Below are 10071 nucleotides of genomic sequence, written 5' to 3' on the forward strand. Positions count from 1 at the left end.
TCAGAATGCCCAAATACCCAAATCATTGCATCCTATCCAGGCTCCTGGACGAGACATCCCTGGCATCGTTCAAGCCCATGGTGGAGATAAAAAGCTGGGGTTTGATATATTGATGATATCTCACTCCAAACCATCGGATCACCTTACTCAGTAGCTTTATGGACAAAATGGGTCATAGGCTGGGAGTTCTCCCTCCCTCATTAATACTTGACTGTAAGAGACACCAGAGAAGAAGGAAAACTGCTGCAATACAGTCCCGCCAATCCCAACTCCTGAAGCAACTCCAAACGGTACTATGATTGATGGTATCAAAGGCTTCTAAGAGGTCAAGAAGAGCAAGGATGGATGAATTACTCCCATCCTACACTGAACAGAGGTCATTCAAGAGTGTGATCAATGCTGTCTTAGTCCCATAATGTAGCATAAAGCCTGACTGAAAGGGGTCCAGATAATCTACTTCATTCAAGGTCCTTAGAAGCTGCCATGTGGTTATTCTCTCAGAAATCTTTCCTAAATAGAACCTAATCACATGTCTCCTCCCAGTCAGCTTTAACCAGCCAAGAGGGCACAGATATAAAACAGGTCAAGCATAAGTCCACTATTATATATTTTTACAATTTATTTGTGTGAATGACTATGTGTGAAAAATGCATTATACATGACCCGGTCAAAGTAAGTCCTAAAGTTTTCTTCTAGAACAATAATGGTGAACCTTTGGGGCTCAGCATATCAAAAATTTGGAAAATGCCTAACTTGACTCTACTGATATATCATATACAGCAATCATAGTTTTTTGCAATGGCTGTCCTAAAATAATTTTGTTTGTGCAATGTATGAAAAATGCTATCTAGAATTACAAGACATATCAAAACGTGGCTCCCAAAGCAATAACAGATTTCCTATGAATTGGATATCAAGGTATCAGGACAAGTATGAACAGTGCTAAGGTGGAATAAATGCTTACATTGACTGATCAAGCCTTATTGGAATGTATGTGGGAACTGTAGTTCTTGGGTGCTGTCACAAAATAGTGTTCTGTGTGGGCATCTCATCCCATTTCTGGAGCTCAGGGCTAATCTGGACACCTAGATTTTAAGTTGGGATTTTAAATCACTTTTAGCTCAGAAAGTAAACAGTTGCACTTGTGAAAGCTGATTTCTACATCTGAGTTCCTGGATAAAAAAGAGCAGGTTGCAACTGGTAGTAGCATCTGTAACAAACCTGAATGGTGTCAAAATGATGACGAGTTATACCTTTGCATGTATTAAGTTTGTCCTTTGTGCATCATGACACAAGTACAATGCATGACATTTGCAGTGGGTTGATTGAATGATACAGCATTAGATAAAGATAGTAACAAATCCTTGTTAAAAAACAAGTAAACAAAAAGGGTTGATGTGCATATGATATGGAAATCTATTGGGCTTCGTCCAATGTTTTCTAAACTTGGCAATTTTAAGATGTGTGGACTTGTTGGGGAATTTGGGGAGCTGACGTTGCCATGTTTGAACTCAGGACGCTGGACTAGAACAAAGAAATTCTGGATGCCCTAGGTCAGGGGTAGGTAACCTTGGCTCTTTTATGACTCGTGGACTTCAACTCCCAGAATTCCTGAGCCAGTTGTGCTGGCTCAGGAATTCTGGGAGTTGAAGTCCACAAGTCATAAAAGAGCCAGGGTTGCCTACCTCTGACCTAGGTAGAAATAAGTAAGTTTGTGCCTGTCATAAGCTCCTCAATTATGAGAAGATTCACCCCATTCTAAAGAGTTTTTTTTCTGCTTCACTTTTTGGGGGGGGGCGGTGGAAAGGAAAATGGAAAATCCCTGATAGGCTTTATTACAAAGAATGCGCATGAATCCAGATCATTGTTTTGCCCTTTTTAAATTTTCTGAGCTTAATAAAAGTAAGAGCTGAAAAGGTTATTGTACTGCTTTGGTTATCCCCCCCCTTTTTTTTAAATCTTATAAATAAAGGCAAGAAAAAAATTACAAAAAAAGGAGTTTGTGCAAATACAATGTTCCTTTTGTGGGAACTACTAATTTGCACATAGCTTTAAATAGATAGAAGTGGTCCATGGAGTTGAGCTAATTCTATTCTCTCTTTTTAGACCAGTTGGACTAAGCTCTGCTTTACATAAAAGTCTTTTTTAAAAATATTCCTGCATCAAAACAGCACAGTTGTGGTATTTTGTAATGTTTGTTTTGCCACCCACAAGGGTCACAAATAGCCTCTGACTCAAATATTCAGGCTGGCTTTGAGCAGGTTTATAGTGTAAATTTATTGACTTATCCTTTTGGCAGCAATGTCCAATGCCTCCTGTAAAGGTGAAAAAGAGGACAGGACTATCAATTAGAACTGAGTTGGTTGTTTCCAGTGTTTGCCACCTGTTGACTTCCCAGCCCTGATAACAGCCTTCTGCATACCCTTGTTTTCCCGCTGCCATAGTCTGGGAAGGTACTTCTTTCTATATTTCATCAGTGATGTGGCCTATATCTTAGCAGGAATAACTCTTGCTGCTGGTTGATAGCAATTATAAAGGTGTGATGTCAGTATGCCAGTGATCCTCAGTGGGATATTCAGGATTGGATTTACAAGCTTTTTCAGCAACTGTGCCTAGGAAGACTTGATGATTATTTCATATGGAGAGACTTATCCCTCTTATTCTTATGGATGGCTGAGTTCTACAGATAGAAAAGCTGGAAATGCTGCTGTAATGTCCTGAGTATACGCAGCGGTAGAAATATACCTGGTTAATATTGTCCTAACTTTTCTCTTGTCTCCCTGTTTACTTTCCAGAATGGCTGCAGTCTGTCCAAGCTTTGATGATACTTTCTGTCATCTTCAGTGTTAAGTCTTTGTTCCTGTTCTTCTGCCAGCTCTTCACACTCACTAAAGGTGGACGATTCTACCTTACTGGTATTTTCCAGATCCTTGCTGGTAAGTAGAGGGGAGAAAAATGTGTGCTATGGAGTGCTTGCAAAGGGAAGAAAGCCATGGCTAATAATAGAGAAAGCAGGGCAATTCCAGTCAAGCAAGAGTCTCTTGTAGCCTCCCACAACTTGGTGCTCTCCAGATAGGCTGCATTACATGGATGCAAATCCCATCCACCATCTTGAGCCAATTTCAGTAGCTTGCTAACAAAACACCCTTGTGTATTCATTTTGAAATGTGCACTTAATTCAAGAGGATTTCCTCCATATAAAAATAATAAGATTTCAACTTCAGTTGCTAATCAGATATGGATGATAGACCTGGAGATTCAACAGTTAATATTCTTCTTTAGCATTTCTATTTGAATATCTTGGTGCTAGTAGAAGGGGTTACAACAACATAAGAACAAGAGACAAGTTTTTGCTATATCATGTTTTTCAGTGTTTTGTATTATTAAAGAAAACAAGTTGTCTTTCTCTCACTATAAGTGCCTCATCCCATCTTATAATATTAAGATTTCAGAGATTTTGTAAATCCTTGAAATTTAACGTGTGCTTGGAAACTATCTCACATATTTTTATTCCTCCTGCCTCTATTTGCATCGTTGCCAAAACTTCAACATCTTGTTTAAAATCCAATAAAAAAATTATTGTGTCTCTGTTGAAATGGACATTTAAATGAATTAATTTGAGAACTATTTAAATAGGAATCAAACCAACAGGCTTATACCAGTATTCAGAGCAATTTTCAGCTATGGAATTTATGTATAATGCATTTACTAGCTAATTAAAAATAGAAATAAATTGGCAGCCAAAGCTAGATTTTTTTTTTTTAAAAAAACGAAGCCCTGAAATTTCCTTCTTGATCTTTTAATACTATAACCCATGTATTGTGCTGTCCCTTCCAAAAATGCAGTTTAATTTCCTTTGAAGATATGTCATAAATGTAGGTCTAGAGATAAAAATTTGAATTGGACTGGACTGATAACCATCTGTTTAGGCGAACATGTGCACTGAATGAAGTCTCTTGGCATCTAGCATAGTAGAAGGAACAACATTCATCCATTATACATACTTGCTCTATTCTAGGCTAGAGATTAAACCAGTTGTAGTAAAATGAGCTGAATATTATATGGCTGTTTTCCCTACTCTGATGCCTTCCAGCTACATTGGGCTATGTCCCCCATACTTTGGCTTTTTTTCAGGGCAGACTTCCCAGACATTATCATCATTCATTTTCAGTCTTAAAGTACTATCAAGCATGATTTGCCAGTTTGGCCAATGGATCTGCTTGTAGGATCTGGTTGAGAGTGTTATGTGCTGCTCAGTACACCTACTGCCAAGAGCTAAACTGTGTGTTAACTACCCTTCATCCCTTTGTATGAGTGAATGAAACTCAGTTTCTGTTGGGTGGAATATCTGAAAGGCATGGGGGGGGGGGAAATGAGTGAGGCAGCACTGGTTTCAAGCCATGTACTATTTTATTTGGAAAAGCTCCTGCCCCCAAACAGTCTTTTGTTTTATGACTCAGTTCCTAGGAAGAGCAATGGTACAATGGATGATTGAGGAGGGGGGTTGTTGCTGTATAATTCAACCGCTGTGCTGAAACGAACAGAATGTTGAGAAAGAGAAGTTTGATTTTGCTCCATCTACAGTGTTTTCCCAGAAGAAACAAAATGGATTCAGTTGCATAATCTTAAGAGTACAGAGGCATGTATAAGCTGTCTGCTGGAAGAATGGGGGTGGAGATCTCAGAACTGACTTTTTAGAATATTTGCTTCTGTTATTATTATGTGTAAAATTCAGTGACCTTTATGCAAAAGAAGGTTTGATTTCTATTAAGCATCTGGAGACAATAGCTTCTTGGACTTTGGTAAGGGATTATGTGACTGAGATAACAGTCTCAAATTATGACCATGATATTTTTAATGTTATTTGACTATGGGACCACCCAACTCTACCTCTGAGCAGTTCATGGAAAAAAATAAAACAATATACAGTAAAAGGGAGCAAGAAAGAGCATATAATAGTAACAAAATGGCAGAGCCAGACAACAACACAAACATATCAAACACCCACAAGGAACTCCAGCTATCATAGTCCAATGGTCCTCCCCATTTAGAATCCAAATACAAGCAGATCCTGCTTAAGAATGTCTTAATTTAAGGACAGACCCTAGATATGAACAGGTTGCATATTATTTAAAATAGCAGATGGTATTCTCCTTCCTCAAGCCAACAAACTGCTGAAGCTTTTAATACCATATACAGGCTGTTTTCAGCAATGTTTAGTGATTCCTGAAAGCGTTGTGTGGCTTCAGCAATTTGTCAGGCGAAGGAAGGACAACATTGTCCATCATTTTTAATAAAAGACAGCCAATTTGTAAGTATGAGTTATGACTTACACAAATTTAAGTGAAAGGTAGAGTTAGGAATAGAGCTGGTTTTTAACTGGAGAGTGCCTGAATTGAATTGTGAGTTTGCATCATCTTATATTAGAAATAATATTAATTCTGTCCTTTTTGAAAATTCACTTTTTCCATTAGCAATTTAATAATCCAGGTAGGAAAACTTGGCAGAAATGTGATGAAAGGAATCCTTCTTCTTAACTTCGCAACCAATAAGATGAAAGTTTTAGTCCAAAAACAAATATAAGAAAGTCCCTTGACTTTTATTTGAGGTTCCCCAGCTCAACTCTATGGGTCATAATTTATGCACAAAGATATGCACAGTTCCAGAATCCTTATTTGATTGCTTCCATACAAGGACATTCAGAATGTGAGAAGCCAATTTTTGATATCAGAAGGACCCCAACTGGAAGAGAAAGAGGACAGAATGCCAGAAGAAAGATGACTGACTAGCATATTGATAAAGTGGAAGGCATCTATCAAGATGTGCTTCCAGTTTTACAGCAATAGTTAGAGAATTACGAAAGCTGAATTTCAGCACTACTATGGATTTGGAGTAGAGGCCCACAGCCTTTGCTCCTATTGTATATGCATGCTCCTAGCAGTGGAAAATAATCCCAAGCTATTACCTTTTGGCTTCCTCTTGCAAGCAAAAAAAGTACAAAAAGTATGCATGAATCTACCATCTGCTCAGTGAAAGAACCCCCCTTGACACGTACCAAAACTGAGGTTGAGTATTTCTGCTTAAAGGTACAGATCTTCTCTCTGCTGCCCTTTCCACAGACAATCTATGCTCTCTTCTCTAAAGACTGTAGATGATTTACAGAATGGCCACTACTCTGCTTTATTCTATTCCACCCAAACAGAGAGACAATAGGTTTTGCTTGCAGCATGTGGGCTCTGGTTGTGGGTGTCCACTCTCTGGCCCAGAGAACAGGAGCTACATCAGCAGTTCATGAATTCAACACCTTCCTACTCTTGCATTTTCTGCAAACAAAAGGGGCAGTGTAGAGAGAAAGAAGGGCTCAAATATCACTGCACTGAGGTGTAGGTGGTCCTGAGGCATGTTGTAGGAACAGAAATGACTCTGGTGGCCCGTAGAGCAGGTTGTGGAATGGCAGGAATCAACGGAAAAGCCTTGTTCTGGACCGTGAATAGAAGGGGCATTGTGTAATCCTGGCAAACTCTGATGCTGGGCTTTCAGAAAAAGCAAAAAGGGGAAAAGCCCATGGAGCTGGTGTTGCTGAGCTGGCAAAACAAAAAAGCTGACCTTAGTGGCATTACTATGCAGGCGCCTGATTTGAGCAGCTTAAATGTTGATCTCGGGAGCTTAGATACTGGAGGCAGCAGGATGGAAAAATAGAAAAGTCAGGCTTGGCTTTACTGATTAGCACAAGGTAGGATTAACTACTGTGCTGGGGGTTGCAGAGCAGATCTCCAGCCGGATTGGGGTCCTACTTAAAGATAACCTGAATTTAAAAATAGCACCTTTCTAGCTTGCCTTGTTGAGCAGACGAAGGGCTTTTTTTCAACCAAACAGTACTTGTATTTTCTACATTATACCAGGTCGTCTGGAACTGTTGGGGCAATTGGGTTGGCCCTAAAGAAAATTTGGATGTTTTGAAAAGAGAGCTTTTATTTTGCCAAATGCAAGAGATAAATGATGCCTTAAACATGGCTGTCAACTTCCTACCATTTCTTGAAGTCAGAGGGTTGGAATTGAGGGGAGAACGGAGTTTCCTAAACCAAAGCATCTTTTTATGTTCTTCGGTTTCAGTCATGGACTTGGTTGCTCATGTTCTTTCTCCCTCTCTCTCCCTCTCTCTTCTGTCTTAGGCCTGTGCGTGATGAGTGCTGCGGCCATCTTCACTGTGAGGCACACAGACTGGCATCCCTCCACAGACAACGCCTCCTTTGGCTTTGCCTACATTCTGTCCTGGGTGGCTTTCCCGCTGGCTATCCTTAGCGGGGTGATCTATGTCATCTTAAGGAAACGCGAGTGAAATGTCAAGGGAGGTCACTGAGACTAGAGCCCTCAGGACAAGAGGTGTTGGCAAGATAGAAAATGAAAAACCATACACTCCCCCCCACCCCCACAACCCCCACCCCCACCCAGTCCTTTCAAAATCCACAAATATATTAAGGGGAAAAAAAGGAAGAAAGCTGAAAGAAGGATTACTGTATTCATTGGAGATGTATATAGTATCTATGGTTTAAAAAGCCTATTTATAACACTTTTTACATATATGTACAGAGTACTGTTTGCTTTTGTTGTTGACCTGCCACCATGTTTAAAGCCTAAAAAAAGTGCCTAAGAACTCTTTAACTCCTAACAATGTAATGAGAGTGTCGCTTTTCCCTTCCTGCATTTATGCTGTGGAAGCAAGTGGATCCCTCCTCCAAAGCTTTCCACTGTCAACCTCAAGCCAAGCCCAGTTTGAGAACCCTCCATCTCGCCCTCCAACTAGGTATAGTCTGGTATCCTGGCACCTACCTTAGCCCATGTCTGCATTATGGCCCTTTTAACCAAATGATGGAGACCAAATGATACACAGAAAGGGGAGGAACTTCTACCCGGAAGCAGATGGTGTGTTAAGGTAAGGGTGGGTGAGCCCAGCTTCTCAACGGTTTGGGATGAAAACCAAGTTGTGAAGGGTTGAATGAGGTATATTGCCTCAGTGATGTGACCCAAAGCTCTTTGCCACTGTTACCACCTCCTGTAACCCCCCAGATATGATCACCCGAGTTCCTTGTAGGACGGAGGCGATACAAAGATCCTGAATTAGGCATCAGTCTCGGGATGGAAGGAAATGTTTACATATCTTAGAACAGCCAAGGCTAACACAGAGGCTGAATTAGTTGAAAGGAACACTGTTGGTGGGATGACAATCTAAAATAAAAACTGAATTGATTTTTAACTAGCCTAGTGGGTTCTCTTCCATCTATGCCAGCTGATCTTCAGAAAAGACTTTCCTCCTTTTCCTGGAGAATAAAGTGGAAAAGTTGAATGACGCTTTCTAAGCTCTATGGTCCATCCTCATCCCTTTCCCTAAATCCTCTGAGATCAAATACCAAATATGTGAAATGGTGCTATCTATTTACCATTCCTTATATCACTAAGCCATTTAACCGTTGCTCACTGGAAATTGGGGTAACCATTTTGAGAAAAGTCAAGGAATGATAAATAATTCTGTGTAATATATACAACCTATAACTGCTTTTGTATGTAGGAAAGTTGCTATCCATTATTACTATTTTTTTAATAAAGCACTTATAACCAAGGATTTTTTTTTCTTTTTCCCTTTGTGGTCAGAAGGGAAGTAAGCAACCCTGTAGAGCTTACAGAATGTGCTCCCCTCCCCCAACCAAAGCTGTTCTGTAACTTTTTTCTGTGCTTCCAGAGATGTCTGGGAATGAACTGTACAGGTGACCGCCCAGAGGAGTATGGGCAGTGCTGTCTAATCCTAAGACTCCAGGCATTATTATGCAATTATTTCTCTTTGCTTTTCTGATTTATACCAGCTGTGTGGACTAAGAAGCAGTGAAATAAAAGCCAGAATAACTCAAGTGCTTTGGCTTATATTGCATCTCAATCAATTGTTCTGAATGAGCCTTTTATGTTGGGCAACTGACAAGCTAGTGACCTACCTCACAAAATATGCTAAGCTACAATGTGGTGTGCTTAGTTTTAGGCAAATAGATGTTAGAAATGAATGTGCTTTGTGCTTCGTTTAGTAAACCAAGATTAAGCCAATCCTAATGGATGCGACTTGTGAATTGCTATAGAAGATTTATTTGGTGCAATTGCTGGTTTTATTCATTGACTGTATAAACAAGATTTGCATACTCCATTAAGCCACAGTTTTATTTCATATTTTACAGAATAAATCACAATTGTCCAGATTCCCATCAAAGATCTAAAAGCAAACCAACCAGTTCAGCTGGGCATCCTTATTAGTGGCTTACATTTTCCAGACCCATTCAATCACCATTGTGCTTAATACTGAGGACAGACTTCATTATTATTATTATTATTATTATTATTATTATTATTATTAGCTGAAGTTAGAAGATGTTATACCTCATGCATTACCCCCATGTACAATGAAAGAACCCACTTTGGATTTTAGCGTTTTGGTCTGATTTTGAAGCCAAAATTCTGTGAATGCCAGTGCCTCAAATGTCCATTAACAAACTCAATGCTTTCTTCCATACTATGATAAGATGCCATCAATATTTGATGGACTACTAAACCCTTTAATCTCAATTTAGGATAACAATTAACCAGAGAACAGTGAGGCTTGGTTAGCATTCATGGAATCTGTCTGCGTATATATCTGCACTTGAAGCCTGTAAAACTACTCTGTCGATAATTTTAAGGGCATTATTTTTAATGTACAAATTCAAAGGGATTTTAAACGTTTTGAAGCATCTGGTGCAAGACTACCACAGACTTGCAAGCACTACCTACTTATGCAACCGTTGCATGGGAAGTTAGTGCTTGTACTGTAGATGGAGGGTAAGTCCCTATCTTAACCTTAAGCATTTCTCTGACTGGATTAGCCAAATTTCTTGCTTCTTAAAAGGCACTGGTAGCGTTTTCAGTATTCTAGGAATGTACTGACTCATGTGAAGACCATATTGACAGTCTTCTCTATTGGTGCAGATTATGAGGTGCGGTTTTGTGAAAGGTGCTGCACTTCCTTAGACCAGGGCTTTTCAACCTTTTCACCCA

The 10071-nt window shown here is 39.6% G+C and overlaps 1 protein-coding gene across 2 annotated transcripts in view; it reads left to right on the forward strand.

The window, feature by feature from the left end:
• PMP22 (peripheral myelin protein 22) overlaps nucleotides 1-8903 on the forward strand; it is a 30698-nt gene extending 21795 nt beyond the window's left edge. For both annotated transcript variants that reach the window (XM_039340202.1, XM_039340201.1), the window contains exons 4-5: nucleotides 2796-2936; nucleotides 7173-8903. In XM_039340202.1, the coding sequence (XP_039196136.1) occupies nucleotides 2796-2936; nucleotides 7173-7339 (308 nt within the window). In that variant the 3' untranslated portion in view covers nucleotides 7340-8903. The remainder of the gene's footprint in view (nucleotides 1-2795; nucleotides 2937-7172) is intronic.
• The last annotated feature ends 1168 nt before the right edge of the window (nucleotides 8904-10071 follow it).

The sequence above is a fragment of the Crotalus tigris genome, unplaced genomic scaffold (genome assembly GCF_016545835.1).
Source record: "Crotalus tigris isolate CLP2741 ecotype Arizona unplaced genomic scaffold, ASM1654583v1 scf7180000017742.2353718, whole genome shotgun sequence".
NCBI classification, from domain to species: Eukaryota; Metazoa; Chordata; class Lepidosauria; order Squamata; family Viperidae; genus Crotalus; species Crotalus tigris.